Source organism: Takifugu rubripes, chromosome 13 (genome assembly GCF_901000725.2).
Source record: "Takifugu rubripes chromosome 13, fTakRub1.2, whole genome shotgun sequence".
Lineage (NCBI taxonomy): Eukaryota > Metazoa > Chordata > Actinopteri > Tetraodontiformes > Tetraodontidae > Takifugu > Takifugu rubripes.
In genome coordinates this window covers 7,357,987-7,373,928 of record NC_042297.1, presented here as the reverse complement: position 1 = coordinate 7,373,928, position 15,942 = coordinate 7,357,987, and the positions used below count along the sequence as shown (strand labels likewise).

The 15,942-nt window shown below is 43.0% G+C and overlaps 1 protein-coding gene across 6 annotated transcripts; it reads left to right on the top strand.

The window, feature by feature from the left end:
• The first annotated feature begins 2,242 nt into the window (after window positions 1-2,242).
• Window positions 2,243-14,434, top strand: LOC101066233 (AN1-type zinc finger protein 3-like). 6 transcript variants are annotated; one of them, XM_029846458.1, is made up of 8 exons: window positions 2,252-2,592; window positions 2,988-3,053; window positions 4,793-4,833; window positions 5,327-5,420; window positions 5,655-5,843; window positions 8,471-8,671; window positions 10,165-10,277; window positions 14,000-14,434. In XM_029846458.1, the coding sequence occupies exons 5-8, from the start codon at window positions 5,741-5,743 to the stop codon at window positions 14,171-14,173; spliced, it is 591 nt and encodes a 196-aa protein (XP_029702318.1). In that variant the 5' UTR covers window positions 2,252-2,592; window positions 2,988-3,053; window positions 4,793-4,833; window positions 5,327-5,420; window positions 5,655-5,740; the 3' UTR covers window positions 14,174-14,434. The 6 variants fall into 6 exon arrangements, 5 of the variants coding, with proteins under 5 accessions (XP_029702315.1, XP_029702314.1, XP_029702318.1 ...); XR_003890539.1 differs by lacking the exons at window positions 2,988-3,053; window positions 10,165-10,277; window positions 14,000-14,434 and adding exons at window positions 6,127-6,271; window positions 6,369-6,604 and having other exon boundaries at window positions 2,243-2,592; window positions 8,471-8,608; XM_029846455.1 differs by lacking the exon at window positions 5,327-5,420 and having other exon boundaries at window positions 2,249-2,592.
• The last annotated feature ends 1,508 nt before the right edge of the window (window positions 14,435-15,942 follow it).

Below are 15,942 nucleotides of genomic sequence, written 5' to 3'. Positions count from 1 at the left end.
ACTCACACTTATGAGGACAAATGTGTTCATATAGATTTCCTATACAGTCCATCTGTATCAGGTCGTAAAGCGCCCTCCTCTGGTATTAGCAGCCATCAACCTTGCATATTGACATCCACAGTGATGCAAGCGTAGCAGCTCATCAACAGGCAGGAGTCTGGCTATAACGTGCAATTTAACCATATGGAAAGGCTTTAGCCAGCATTCAGCAGGAGACTGGATTAAGGTGGAGTGATGCTTTGGATATTGATCAAACTATTCTGGGATTTTAAAATCTTGAATGAATGCACTTCAGCACCACTTCACCTTTGCCCATGTGGCACAAAGAGGACTATTTGATGTGCTGCAGATTGTCGGAACATGAGTTTTATTGTGCGTTTAAGCTATGGGAAGAAAAACTCTGGGGCTGTATTTAAAGAGGAGACATTTAAGGAATCAAAGAATATCTTCTATGCATTTCCACATGGTGGAAGCCAAAAACCCGTAAAATCTGGTGCAGCAGTTTCCTTTGGTGAATAGAGCGGGGTCAAGGGAGTGCTAATGTAAGTCGTCACGCTCCGTTGTATCTGAAATGAAATGCCACTTTCTATATGACAGGGCTCATTTGAGAAGTGAAACAATCAATGGGTGATCCCACCATCACTGATATCATCAAGGAGCTCCATTTACTAACCCGTGTTGGATTTAATTAATTCCTTAAGTTCATGTGTTTATAAATGGGAGAGGGAATATGCTGTGCAAGAACATGTCTTTGAAGTGAATTTCTGCAAGTCTCTGAAGGATGACCCATCCTGAGGCTGGACTCAGGCTGTGAGGAGAGAAGTGACCGGTTTTCCATAGCTAGAGCCAAACTGGGACGCTCCATGTCATTTTACCCCAGTGGACCATGTTCTTATATCGCTTCTGTCAAATATAAGCTCCTTCAGTCGATTAAAAGGAGATCAAATATTCCTTCAGCTTAAGAGCCAGTGGAGCTCTTGGGAATGCTGGTAACCAAGGTGTTAGAGCTGCATCACGCCCGTATTCCTCCAAGAGCAGCTTCCTTCATGTGTTGTTTGCAGGTCTGAATATTTGATCTATTAATGACTCATTTTGAGAGGAAACAGAATTTGTGCTTGTACTCATGTTCCCTCGGGCAGCCTCATCAATATCGGTAAACAGGAAAGCAGGTCTGCAAAACCAGGCAGCTGTTATAAACTGGATTATTTCTTATTCACCTGAAATTGCATACTGTATTTATAAAATCTGCATAGATTAAATTGTTTGGAGATTATCATCATAACATCAATTAAATTGGGTTTCTGCATGAAGTCAGCTGCACATTCCTGTTTCAATGTAAAATCTTTCTTCAAGAAAAATGTCAATTTTCTTTCAGTTTTTTTCCAATGAACTCAGAATGTCACCATAAATTATACATTTTTAAAATTAGTTTTCTAAGTGGTGTATTAAAAGACAACTGGATTAGGTTTTACTAAGAAACTTGGAATCTGACACTGCAGATTTTAACATAATACTGTTGCATAATGAAGGAAATGGCTTGAAGCGCTAAATGCAGGTTCAGGTTGAGTTGCATTAATAGATTTAAGAGTGAAAACAAGTCATATTTTTTTTTTAAAGTTGCTCAGCAGCCATAATTTATTCAAACTGTTAATCAATACCATATAAAATTAAAACAGACAAACAAACAAAAATACAAGAGAAAAATCACCCAATCTGAAAAGTTCTGACCCTGGTAAGGAGTGAGTCAATCATTTAGACAGTGAACTAAGATCCATTTTTGGGCAAAGACGATTGGTTCTTCTTTCGAGGACATTAATGTTGCATCCACCTGAGTTGAAAAGATAAAGTGTGGAGTGCTGCAATGAAAGAGGAGCACTTAGATTTAAAATAGGCCTGAGCTCATATATGACAGTTGGCGTTAATAATGTTGGGATTTTTCAACATCTTTTGCTGTTTAAAGGGATCTGGGTGTCCCACCCCCTCTGCCCCAGGCCCCCAGCTGGAGCTTTTATTCTCTGGCTATCCTAACGCAGCCCAACAGGCTACACAATCCCACAAAACAACTGTGGAGACGCTCAACCACAGATCTACAAATGTCTCATATGTGATGCATCTAGTGGTGTAACCGTTCACTAGAATACTCAGTTACATCTACTACTCCTGCATTTCCCTCAGTGTTATTATTTATTCATTTGCTGGTTTGTGTTCAACACGACAGCGAGCTTATTTATGGACCCCCTGTCGGCAGCAGCCCCCGCCCCCCCCCCCCTCTCTGCTGTTGGTTCACTCCGGCGCAGCTCTCCAGGAGCCCCCTGGAGCTTCTGCTGGCTCCGCCGTCACCTTCCACCGTTCGTGCGGACAGTAACAACAGTGGCGTTGGCGTCGTCAGACTGTTGATCAGCGACTGAAACTGAATGACTGTACTTCACTCAGACAGCAGATCATAAAAAGGCCCTCGTTCCATCCCCGGATTCACCTGCGACTGCAAAGCGGCACACGGACGACCGACATGGGGGACACGGGGAGCGAAGGCAGCAAACCTCCGAGTAACATCAACGTCCTCCCCCCTCGATGCCACTGTGGTTTCTGGGGGTAAGTTACACCAAATTCCTATGAGGTGCAACTGTAGATGCGTTTTCTCGTCTGACAATAGCTAGCCAAGCAGCCGCTAGCATCGCGAACTCCCCATTGTTTTGTAGCATTAGCTGCTGCTAACACCAGCCCACCAAGAAAACGTGTACGGACGCGTGTGTGATCAAGGGCCTTAATGTAATAAGACAACTTTAAATCAATGTGGCAATTTTGGTTTCCCTTCACAAATAAAGCACACTATTAATCGGCTTGTTATTATATCGAGGACTTACTCAACTAATGTATAAACTGGAGAAAAGAAGGGAAACAAGCGGGCTTGTTGAGCCACAGATTTGCCAATACTGGTGCTCAGACTGGAAGCTGAAGGTTTAAAGGTATCATTTAATCTTTTACAGGTTTGAAGGCTTTCCACAGATTGTCACGTGACCTGGTCACCTTTGTCAGAAAGATGTCATCGTCAGGTGTTCAGGATCAACACACACTCTCAAACACAATCAGATGCTGTCAACACACACATCAACACCCGCATTCTCACATACACACACATGCTGTCAACACACACACACGCTCTCAACACACACATACATACAAATCACACACACACACCCACACTCTCAACATACAAGCATTATCAACACACACATCACACACATGCTCTCAGATCACAGACGCTCTATCAACACACCTGCTGTCAACGCACGCTGACAACACATTAGTGCATTAGTCATTGTATTCAGGGTTCAGTTGACATACGTACGTGGCAGTATGGATCTATCTTTAGCTGTTAAATAATGTAAATGTCCTTTTTTCCTTTGGGTTGTGTTTGCACTCCATTGTCCATGTTCTTTAGCCACATTTAAGTGGCCGAAGTACTAAAGTTGTAGCTGATCTCAACTGGAGTTTCACTGACTGGCCCAGCTTGTATTTTGTCTGGACTGTGGTGCTGGTAATCATATTACTGTTCCCATGTAGGACGTTTTGTCCTCAGCAACAATTGGATTTCGCTTGTCATTTTGGTGAACAGTGAGGATAGCGGTGATTCAGGGGTGGATGGGTAAAGGTTTCAACTGCAGACTGGTTGGCAGTGGCTTCCTTCACATGCTGAGGGCCTCCTCCATTTCTCAGCTGCAGCTGGGATCTCTGATCTGGTTCATGGCTTTGACGTCTGTATTTGACATCTTTGGTTCGATCTAATAAGATTATGATGCTTTTGTTTTGGACCCTCCCTCCTGCTGCCAACATGTCATGTCTGTGATGGTCACATCTCCTCCCCTTTCATGGAAACCCTGGAGCGACTTCAGATGAAGTTGATGATTTGTTTTTGTTTTTTTATGACTGCTTTGTGCATTTGTGCAGGTTTGCTTTCGGTGACATAACATCAGATAGTGATTGATAAATGTGCTGTTACATCCTGAGTGGAACAATTTTAGATGGCCACTGGCAAAAACCAGGACAGGATATCATCGAAAAAAGTGTTAAACAACCTTCTGCCATAACACAGATTAGCTTTTCTCTGCAACTCTATTCCAGACAGACAAACCACAGTCTAATGGTTAATTGAGCTGTAGTCATTTGTGGGAGAATATCAGGCTCTAATAACAAGAAATCTTTTTCACCGTCTGAATAACCGTCATTTATTTTCAGGTGTTCAGTGAAACAGCAGGAGACCTTCTATGATATCCAGATTGCCTTAACTCTCCTGAAACTATAGACAGCGTACTGATGTTTTCACCTTTCCTTCCAAGTCATCTGAGATTTCATTTCCTCTTTTGATTGGAGGAATCTGGCTACTGAGTGCTTCTTTTCTGCATTAGATTCCATTCGCTTTTCTGTCTCCAAGACACCGCGAGGACAACTTTAGCCAGAGAAACACCTAAACTAAAAGAATGTGTGTGATGGGTGACCGACACGCTCAGGGTGCAGGAGGGGGGGAAATGAAGAGTCCTCTCACTGGAAAACCAGAGGCAGCCAAACCCACGTTTTTATTAATTTAACATGTTTGGCTGCAAATGGCTAACCTGTCTGCTCAGGTGTGCTTTTATTCTAGGATGTGCTCAGAGAAGCATCCAATCCTTTTGAAAGCAGATTTTAAGTTTTCCATGAATGAAATAATGCTGGAAAATAAATTTGTAAATGTTTAATCTGATGCTGGAGTGGGACTTTAACGTATTTGCCTTTTTCTTTCTTATTGTTTCCTCAGCTCAAGCAAAACTATGAATCTCTGCTCCAAATGTTTTGCAGGTATGTTGTTGTATGTTTGTGCTCTTGCTTGTTTTAAATTCACATGAGATGGGACCGGTCTTGGCCAGGACCGACTTGTGCTTCCCCAAATTTCCACCGGGCACATTGTTAGCCTTGTTAGTGCTACGTCACGGCTGCTGGAGCTGATCCTCGTTCATGCTAGGCAGTGTTTGTGTTTCTGCTAGGAGCACGGTGGCACCAATTAGCTCTGTCCCTGAAGCATCTCAGTGCTTCTCTGTGTGGAGAATATACATGGAGTCTGTTTTTGACACACGCCACCCAAAGTCCACCAGACAGGAACCCCTGACAAAAAATTTACAGTGAATCTGGCCAATTTTTAAAATAAAACACCTAAAACCAAATATCAAAAATAGAAAAGGGAAACTGTGTAATTATTTAGACTATGTAGGAATGATGGAAACCCAAAATTAAAGCAGAAAATGACCCCAAAAAATGACCAAATCCAGAAGTAAATGAATGCTCCGCTCCTCAGATGCTCCACCACTGACAAGCTGCTGGTGGGAACTGAAGCCGTGTGTGATGGACCAAAGCAGCAGTATACACATGATGTCTCAAGGCTGCATCTGGTGAAAATTTGGATTCATATTGCAACAATAACTGTTATTTTCTGAAATCTGATTTGTCTTCATATTAACCTGTGAGCTCTGAACGTCTCCCTCATCTTTTATCAAACCATTTCACACAGTGTGAAGAACAATACAATTACCGTAATGAGCAGAACTGTGCATTACAGGTGTTCTCTGTAACACAGCTACTGTCACAGCTGTAACGTCTCTCCATCTGACCTGTTTTTCCCATAGATGTTCAGAAGAAACAACCGGAGGATGACGTTGACGACAGTAAAGATTGTTCACCAAAGAACTCGTCAAACTGCAGCCAAACAGATATGTACTGCAATGAGACAGACGGCAGCATTCGTCAGTCACTCAGCACAACAGGACACCTGCTGCCAGTGCAAGTGAGAGCAGCATCGTTCCCTCCTCACGCTGGTGAGTTCACCTGTCAAGAATGGGTTCTGATTAACTGTGTCTACAGGCCTGAACATATACAGCACATGATATAAGAATTAACATTCGCATTTCAACTCATATAAGCAGAAGGAGTACGATTTGTATATCACCAGCTAAACACTTAAATGATCAAGCAGAAAAGAAACAGGAAAAAGGCTAAACAAACCGTTTGTACTGGAGTGAGACCCAACCTGAAAACGACATGGTGGGAGAATAATTTGATCTTTGTAAGTGAATTCAAAAACCTTCATGCAATCTTCAGGGCAAGTGTAGGGTGGGGAATGGACCTAATGCTAACAAGATTAAAAAGCCACAGAGCACTCCAGGGCTCAAGTGTGGAGTGGTGAAGGTGGACCTAAGATACGCCAAACGGACATTTTGAACCATTCACCAAAATCAACGTGATGGTGTGTTTTGGACCAGTGGCCGACTGCTTCTCGCTGTTTGATCTCCGATCAAAGATTTGCGCACAGGGATGAGTTAAACCACATTTCTCGTCATTAGAGCAATGGCTCCATGTATGGGAGAAGTGACCGCAAGCACCCCCGAGGTCAAGATGACGGCTGAGAAGGAATCAAAGGAAGTTTCATCAGAAAACCATTTAAAGAGTTCAGCATCAGACAGATAATTGAGTCACAAAAGGTTTCCATTGATGCTACGCTGATCAGAGAACTGAGGAGCCTCCTGCAGCACGAGAAAGCCAGCCTGGAGATCAGAGTGAAACCTCGGCGGTAATGTTGGTACGTTTGTTTGAGGGTTGACAACATTTGTCAGCGAGTGTTTGAGTGAGCCCTTTATGTGACCATGAAAATCTGATCATTATCCTCTAATCTGATTATTCAAGTGATCATGTAAACAGCGTAATGCAATAAGCTTTAGCAGATAATGGCAGTTATCTAATCATAAGAAATCACATTAACACACCGATTGCTGTGACCGCTTTGAAATGTCCGGAAATCCAGCCAACTCAATATTTCAGTGATGTGAAGTTACTGAACGCACCGGAGGATCTGATGGTTAAAATAAGCACCCGGACAGATATTTTATGGGAAGAAGAGATCGTCAATGAAAATACTCGTTACACGTGGGAGTCCTTCAAAGGGACGACAGAGGAAGGAGCTGAGCACTTGAGTTTAAAATCTATCAGCACTGTCCTCTCCCCGGCACCAGGGACACGGCCTGATTCTTCATTCTGTCTGTCCAAATATAATATCTCATCTTTTCTAACTGTACACAGAAAGAGAAATGTTAAAGTTTTAGTAAACCGGTTTTGGCACCATAAGCAGCTACAGTGGCCAGATTTGTCATTCAGCTGTCAGTTTGTGGGGTTCGAATGGAAGAATTAGTTTGTTTTGAAGACTCTATCCACACTGACTTAGCAGAGCTTCAAGGGTTTGATTCCTTCACATTTGTAACTGTTAACTCTTAATGAAATCTTTTAGTCATTTGTTTTTATTCCAATACAACCTTTATTTGAAAGGAGAAGCATAATCATTGAAGTGATCCAGAAATATCAAGGTTCATAATTTAGTCCTCCAGCCTGGGAAGTGAGGAAAGCAGCAACTCGGGAGGTTCAGACGTGAAAGGAGAATACACCTTGTTTGGTGTGAGGATGTGGTTGCTGTTCTGCCTGCAGCTGCAAACATCTGTGTCTTTGCAGAACCAGAACGTGAGTCCATTGAGGGTTATATGTGGCCAAAATATGAAACAGACTTTGTCGGGCTGCACATGAAAAACAAGAATGTTTTGGACTTTTGGGTCTTGTCATCCTGTGTGGTCTCCGGTCAGGCTGCTGACACGGCTGCACCCCCCAGGCCCTCATCCACCCCACTGCTGTAAAGGCAGAGCCAGCATTGAACTTGTTTCTGTTTTATGTGTTTTTGTTCTGCCGACAGATCAAGTGTGAGTGTAGAATAGACCGGATCAGGTGTGTGAACGCGCTGATCAGGAATCAGACTCACAAGCCCACCTTAGATCTACAAAGTGCTGCGGCTGACATGATTTATGTGTAAATTAGCTTTAATTTCGAGTGTTTTTTGCCTGTTCCTCATTGTGCATTTGAACATGTACAGGCACGTGCATTCTCTACCATATAATGGGATCGATGGTCAGGCTGCAGGGATCTGGCTGCTCGGCTCGGCCCAGATCTCTGAGATTTATTGAGTGCTGATCAGCATTTGTGAGGGAAAACTCCGCAGGATTGATGAGAAGAGCTGAGTTGAAATTCCAGCCAACTGATCCTCTCTGATCGGCTCCTCTCGTTTCGGATGCAGGGTTGAACTTAATTTAACATTGGCAAAGCACCAAGGTCGATTGTGTTATCTGTTCTCTCACGTTGAAGCTGCTCGCGGTCAGGAAATATTCCACCTGTGGAGGTTTATGCATGTCTGGCCTCTAAACAAATCTTGGTAATTTGAAAATAAAAGGGATGGTGGTCCATTATTCAGCTGTATGTTTTACTTGTGGTGTCAGTTCTCTTGTGCACTTCAGCACACTGATGTAATGTACTGCATCCGTTCAGACCCACAGCCCTGCTTCTACATATGCTAAATACTGTCTCACACCTTATCAAGTCAGTCTTTGTCTTCTCTTCATATGGTTTCTAGTGTCTCCAGAAAGTGACCTTTTACCCAACAAGCGGGCAAGATTGAGAGAAGTGCCAGAGGATGAAGAGTCCTCATCACTATCGTCTTTCACTGCATTATCGCCGTCCTGCAGCAGCGCTAAACAGCGGAGCCGCAGACGCTGCCATTTCTGCCGAACCAAGCTGGAGCTGGTGCAGCAAGAGATGGGTTCGTGCCGCTGTGGTACGTGGATGCAGCTTTACACGGACATTGGCACATCCATGGTGGTTTTCCTCTGATTTGGCAGAAGTTGGCCTCTAACCACGTTCATTCCCTCCCTTGTCAGATGTATCAATGGTCAGAGTGTGTTTGCAAACCTCGGGGTTGTTGCAGAACGGCTGAGCATTTCACATTACACATAAAACACCAGCTCATTACCAACACTAACGCAATTTAAACCAATACTCTGCTTGTTAGCATATAGATTAAAGTACTTATAAAGTCACAGCTCTTCAGTGCTTAAAGGCCATCCGCTTAAAAAACATTTTAAATCGTAAATTGACTCCCTTCTTTGTTTTCCTACAGGTTCTGTTTAATAAGTGATGCATCCATCCTTAAAACATGGTAAACCTTTTATACACATAGCAGAAGTTGGAGCTGCGATATCTTTTAAAGATTGCAGATCAATTCTGCCCTACTTTTGTAGAACAACTTCAGATCAAATTGCAGAGTGAGGCCAGACTGTTTCTTCACATATTCGCTGTTTTAATCATTCAACCTGTAGGTCTGACACAGGAAAGACGCAGGAAAGTAAAGCTAATTAAATCGTGCAGGTTGTCCTCTGTAATGAAGAATGACTGTCTGGCACTTTGCCTCGTCCTTCACTCTCAAAGTTAATTTATTGTTTATTAAATGAATTCTTCAGTAAATGTCCTGGACGGTTATGCTTGAGGTTTGTAATCGATCACTGAATGGATTGGCGCAAGGTAGGATCATAAAACCAAAATAACTTTGCTTGATAATCATTAAGTTGTAATTCATTGAGACATCTTAGAGAATATGAAATTGTAACCAGACTTTGTAATGAAGATGGTTGATGAAGGAGGTGAAACATTCTGCTGCTCTCTTTGCCAGGCCTGTGAAAATAAGCTATTTTAAGTTAAATCACCATAATGGACCCGGTTTACCTGTTACAATGAGCTGAATCAATTCCACCTGAAAACACAGAATCAGGTCGTTCGTTCTGCAGAAAGAATTTCTGTTTTCCTTTTCTGCGCTAACCTCTTATTTCAGAAATGTTAACGTTGTGGTGACTTGGTGTCTGCTACCCCGAGGCCTTCTCAAACCCCAGAATAATGGGTCTCATTTCTAGCGTATCAAAGAAAACATTTAGCTTTTGTCACTGTTGGCATCCGCCGAGAAACCTTAAACGTTCTCTCACTCTTCTGCCTTCCTCTCCAATTGTTCTCACTGTAATTACACAAATGTTAATTGCACAGAAAGCAGCTGTCAGACTGGGTTTTAAATCACCAGTGGATGCCAGCGGTGTTATTAGCAGAATTAATGAATCTGAGGCGCTGAGAGCTAATGAGCTTCTTTGAGCCTCCTCCACTGACTAGGCCTTTGCTTGAGTGGGTCAGTGTGGACAGCCAGTCAGTGATGATGCCGCCTTCACTGACTGAAAAAAACAACAAGCTGAATGTGGCCATTTATGTATCGCCTCTCCTCCCCTTCAGGGTTTGTCTTCTGCTCTCTTCACCGGCTTCCAGAACAACATGGCTGCCTGTTTGACCACCTGGGCCACGGCCGCCAGGAAGCTGTCCAGAAGGTGGTGAAGCTTAGACGCAAGGTGGGCCGATCCTGCCAGCGCATCGGCGAAGAGTTCTCCTGAGCATCTTCGCTCTCTTTTTTGGATACAGGTCTCCAGTCTAACTGGGCAGGAGAGTAAACAGCAAGTTTCTTCACTTTATTATTATTTTTTTAAATACAAACTGTTGACTGCAAAAACTCCACACTTTACCTCATAATGCGATAATGAGGAGGGAGCGGACAGGGTTGAGGAAGATGTGCAATGTTTGCTTTACTGCTATTCTTTACCTCCAAACCTGGCAGCAGGTTTGTGCTCTGTGCTGAGCGCGAATGCCGCCGTACCTCCACCCTAGCAACACAACCCCTGTTAATCAACCACCTCAGGGTTTTTATATCTCACCCAGTCTCCATCACACCTTCTGCTTTTGTCCTTTTGAGTGACATTTTTTATTTGTGGGTTTAATTAAAGCTGTTGGGGCTGGGCTGATGTTCTCTTTACACCAGAGACGGTTCCACCTCATCTCTCTGTTCAGAGACGAGCTTCTGGTGTGCGTGAGACTTTAACAGGAGCTGATTTTTGTGGCCACACTGAGCACAACTTGCTGCGAGCAAACACTGCTCCTGCACGTCAACTTTCTGAGATTTCTGCACAAGATAAATGTTTGTTGTGGTTTCTCATTATTTCATAGGCTTTAATTTCATCTCTTCACTCACCACCTCTGAAATTTCATTGTGTTTGTTTTTTCCCACTCCTTTTACCATTACTTTAATATTACCCCATTTAGTGTTTTCATTTCCAGCTGTGCCCACATAGTGACTTTCACTTTCTGCTTCTCATCTTTACCTTATTGATTCCTCTATTCCTCCTTATTTCAACCACATTGTCCCTGTCTCCACCTCCATCTGTCTTACAGAAGAGGCTTGAAAGGTGAGCCGTTCTGTTAAAAGGAAAGTCAGCACATAAAACCTTTTTCCTGGTGGATGGTTGACAGAAGAAAGTGAATTATGATTATTTTACACCCTAACCTTGTTGAACCCTGTTATTTTGCCTCTGCTTAAAGTTTAGTTGATGATTGCTAATGCGTTGATCTTTCATTAAAGATGAGCAGTGAGCAATTTACCCATGCTTCTTTTACTGGGAAAGAATAAACTGTAAACAGCCACGTGTCTGTTGGTCCAGAGGAAATAAATGTTGTGTAAAATACACGTTTTGCTCTTTAGCCACTGATGTATTTGCTGTGTTAGCGGCAGCATCTGAGACAAATCCAACAGTGTTGCTGGCTCGCTGTCATGTCTGAACATCTTGGCAGTATTTTAGTGCTACACTATAAATGCCTCTATTGCCCCCGGGGGGCTGCTATCAAACTACTCTCATTTAGTGGATGAATCAGTGTGTGAGAACATGTTTGCCCACTACTGGGGAATTTTAACTAAAGAGGCTCCTGATGGCAGAAAGCATCTTGTGGGCCGGCTGCTCTGATACGTGTTTGAAAAGAACAACGTCTTCTGGACAAGCACCAGCCAGAGTCCAATGTCTCTGCTGGTAATAGATTCGTACAATGTGGTCTAAACAGAAAAGATTAACTTACAATTAAGACTTTTGAATATTGAATAAAAGAATATCAGAGTAATTTGGATACATGACTTCTATTTTTCTGAGCATCATAAATCCCTGTGTAAATGTTCCTAATGCTATTTCCATTGAACTGGACACATTTTCTTGCTTAAACATTGTTTTGTTTTTTTTCAGTCTTGTTGAGCCTGGGATTTAAAGCTCTTCTTTTGTTTTGATCATCAGCATATCTTTTTTGTACTCCGTTATTTCCCGACACACAAACTGAGGTGCGTAGCCAGGATCGGGGCGCAATAAGGAGCATGAGATCAGTATTTGCTGGAGGCCTCTTATTCCAGAGAGGGATTTAAAGGGATAAGATGTGGCCAGTGTAAAGTAATCTCCTTACTGCTCGACAAACGAGGAAGCCTGCCACTCTGTCCACCTCCACTGGCTGACACTGGTTACATGCGGCAACCTTATATTGGATTTTGCTGCAGGAGCCGTGTGCACCTTTGATGCCACTTCAGCCCCTCCGTCTCTGTGTTGCTCCTTGGATGAGTTTGCTCTTGTTTTTAACCAGATGGGTTAAAAAAAAGATTCTTGTTTCTAATTTTAGTGCAAACTAACAAATATACCGTTGATGGACATCCACACACGTTTTAGGGGACCGGTGAGCTGACAGAATTGGTGCCCCCCACTGTCGGTGCAGATCATCGATACTCGCTGACAACCATCACAAAGATGCCGTGGTTAATCTGCTCATTGTTACCTGACACAAAATGACGGAAACAGGTGCTGCTGACATGGGGAGGGCTTAAGAGGAAATTACCGCTGATGCTTGAAGATACAATCTCATAACCTCGCAATACTGACAGCTGAACAGGATCCCCCCCAACACACACACACCCCATGTGACCTTTCAGGAAGCAGCTGACAACAACATGAAGGGAGCTGGTGGAGCATCTGACAATAAATGATTGAAGGAATGAAACGATCGTTTATTATGAACAGATTTGCAGTTGTGTTGATCTGACTGATCTGGTCATTGATAGTGAGAGAACCTTTTGGTTACAATCCCCACACCATACTGAAATAAAAAACTTTTCTCAGCAGTAGTACTGCAGCTGAGAGAAATATTTCTGTCATCCCCCACCTCTCTACCTCCTCCTTCTGCCCCTCCTCTTCTTCTTACTCCCTCTTCTCACCCTCATTCTCTTCCTTCTCATCTTCCTCTCCTTGTCTTCTTCCTTCTCTTCCTTGCCCCATCCTCCACCTCTACCTTCTTCCTGCTCTGTTTCCTCCTTCTCTCTCATCCCCCCCAGCTCTGTTGCCAGGCTGTCACCGCTTCTGTAGTGTTCTGCTCAGCTTCTGTCACCAGCGTTCCTGGTCTCTTTTCAAGGCCCAGAGGTTAAAATCCAGTTTGGAGTGAAGAAGCAGCTTTTGACAGCTGCAGAATAATAAGCAGTGAGACAGGCTGCCCGCTTCACGCCTCACTGATACCCAAGATCACATTAGCTTTGGATTTTCTCTTTTCAAATTTAGACCTCTTTATCAAACTTTCTGATGTTTGAATAGCTGGCTAAAGTGTAAATCCCTTTTCCTTTCTGAACAAAATGATTCTAATAGAACCTTTTTGTAAGGGTTCCTCAAACCTTTAATGTGAGACATTTAAATGTCATATTCCACTTGATTTATTTTCCATAGTATAAGGCATGGGTCGGCAACCCGCGGCTCTTTAGCGCCGCCCTAGTGGCTCCCTGGAGCTTTTTCAAAAATATGAAAATGGAAAAAGGTGGTGTGAATAATTTTTTTGTTTTAATATAATAACGATATATACATAAATATCTAACGATGGTCCACGAAAATTATTTATTTTATACAAGGTTAAGGTAAATATGTGTAAATAAACAACAGCGTGTTGGAGGCTGCGTTCATCATATTTTACCCAGGAAATCAAACAAAAACGAATGTGTAAGTGTGCAGCAACAATCTATGAGGCACAATTCTATAGCGCATCATTAAACAGCTCGGAACCAATGAAACTAGCTGTAAGGACACCAGGGATCATCCAGCATCACATATTCTCACAGTGGTGCTCAGCCAACATGTCACAACTGCACTCGAGCCATCATCAGCTGGAAATGTCTGTTTCCCGCCCTCTTCATGCTGGAAGATTGTTGTTATGACAGCTTGTTTTCTTTTTCCAGTTCAGTGAGGCTGCTGGGCCTCAGGATCCAGTGAAGGCGCTTCACCACAGGGCTCTGAGAGGCTGGTTACCACCGTCAGACTGTTTGTTGATCCCAAACTGCAAATGCTCACTCGCAACCCTGAGTTCAGGAAAAGAGCAAAAAGAAATGGAGCTGCAGAAACAGCTGACCTGAAAAAGATTCCAGAAGTGGTATTCTGGAATGTTATCATTTCATCCCTTCTTGGGAAATGTTATAATCTCTGAGTCCCCTAAACTTCTATGTGCCTCAGCAAAAGTGAATCAGTTATTATCCTGATAATTATGGCTAAATGAACAGTAATAAGAGGCTCCCCATTCTATCTGGTAAATGTGGAGCTGATAAACTGGGATTTTATAATTGCAGCACAAAATTGTTGGAAATCTGTGAGTGAAAATAAATCACATTTCTCCATTTGCCAATAATGGCTCCTGTTTCCTGATGAACATTGCAGGAAGAGCTAAAGTCTCACTGGATGACAGGAATATAGTCTGGTCAAGTCACCAGTCCATCACAGGATACTTACACTCACAAAAGTGAGTCACCTCCAGTCAACCTGATGTTTATGGTTTTGGACTGTGGAAGGAAACTGGAGGCCCAAAACACTGGGAGAACATGTAATCTCCACTAAGAAAGCTTGCGAGGCTGAACCAGATCCCACAGGGGTCTGGTGACCACCTTTGACACCAGTGTACCACCCTAAAATTTGCTGATAAGAGTCTAAACTTTTGGATACGGACAGGTTTGTGTCAGATAGACGTGGCTTCAGTCAGAGCGGCTCAGAGAGACCTGTCATGTCTGCACAGATCTTTGTGAGTGAGCACTTCTGTGATCTGTTCACATTAAAGTCAAACAGAGCGAAAGTTCAGGCGGCGCTGTACTGTGTCATGTAGGTGTGCACAGGCGGAAGAGAAACAAACAGCAACTGTCACCACAATTATTTCTGTGTCCTAACATGCATTAAAGCTGTGATTGATGTATGAGATGATACCAGCCACAGACACACACACACACACACACACACACACACAATATCAAGAGTCCTCCACCTTCAGAGCTCCAAGAGACTTCCATTTGCCACCCCTTCGCCTTCAGACACACTTTTTCTGTATTTGTGTCCCTTTACTCTCGTTCACCATCAGAGTGTTGGAAAGAAAACCATCATGTTTGAAGGTGAGTTGAACCATATATGAGTCTGGATCTGACTTTACACACTGCTTCTATTATATAAGTTTTATAAGCAGAGATCTTTGGGTAAAGCTAATGATCTGCGCACTATGTGGTTCTGGTATAATGTTCAGGTCAGTCTTAGTTTAAATTATGTCTTCTTTTGTCTGTTTGAGTTTTCACTGGTTTCTTCATCTCTCTGTGATGTCTGTACTGTGATGAACTAATGACCTGTCCAGGGTTTATTCCTGCCTCTAGACTCCACCTACAACTCTGACAATGAATGGTGTTTCTCAGAAAATGGAGCTGAAATTTGTGTGTAATTGTTGTGCCGTCTTGTTTGTGAACTTCCAAACCTGTAGAGCTCATTAGAATGAAAGAGAGTAAATGGAAAGAGCAGGAGGGAGGCCGAGCAGGATGCAAGACAACGCTGAGCTCGTCTGTCAGGAAACCCTGACAACACAATCTCTCAGACACCTCCCAGCTGCCTCCCCAATTCCATTACCAGAGTAGTGATAAAATTTCCCAGTGACACCCAGCACCATCACATTTGCAGAGAGAGCAGACAGAAACATAATTTCAATGTACCACTGCTGTACAGTGTCTAATTGCTAATTGTTGTGATATCACATTACAGGCAGTCGGTGCCAACAGATTAGCAATGTGTGAGAGTGTTTGTGTGTGTGTGTGTGTAAGGAAGGAAGGACAGCAAATGTATTTATCTAAATTGATCCATGATTCTAGACAATGTAATACAG

What these genes read in the sequence shown, in the direction of transcription:
- LOC101066233 (XM_029846454.1), top strand. Translation starts at nt 2,510, where the DNA reads ATGGGGGACACGGGGAGCGAAGGCAGCAAACCTCCGAGTAACATCAAC. An exon ending in ATCGTTCCCTCCTCACGCTG is followed by an intron (nt 5,844 to 8,470) that starts GTGAGTTCACCT and finishes TATGGTTTCTAG; the next exon opens with TGTCTCCAGAAAGTGACCTT. An exon ending in GATGGGTTCGTGCCGCTGTG is followed by an intron (nt 8,672 to 10,164) that starts GTACGTGGATGC and finishes CCTCCCCTTCAG; the next exon opens with GGTTTGTCTTCTGCTCTCTT.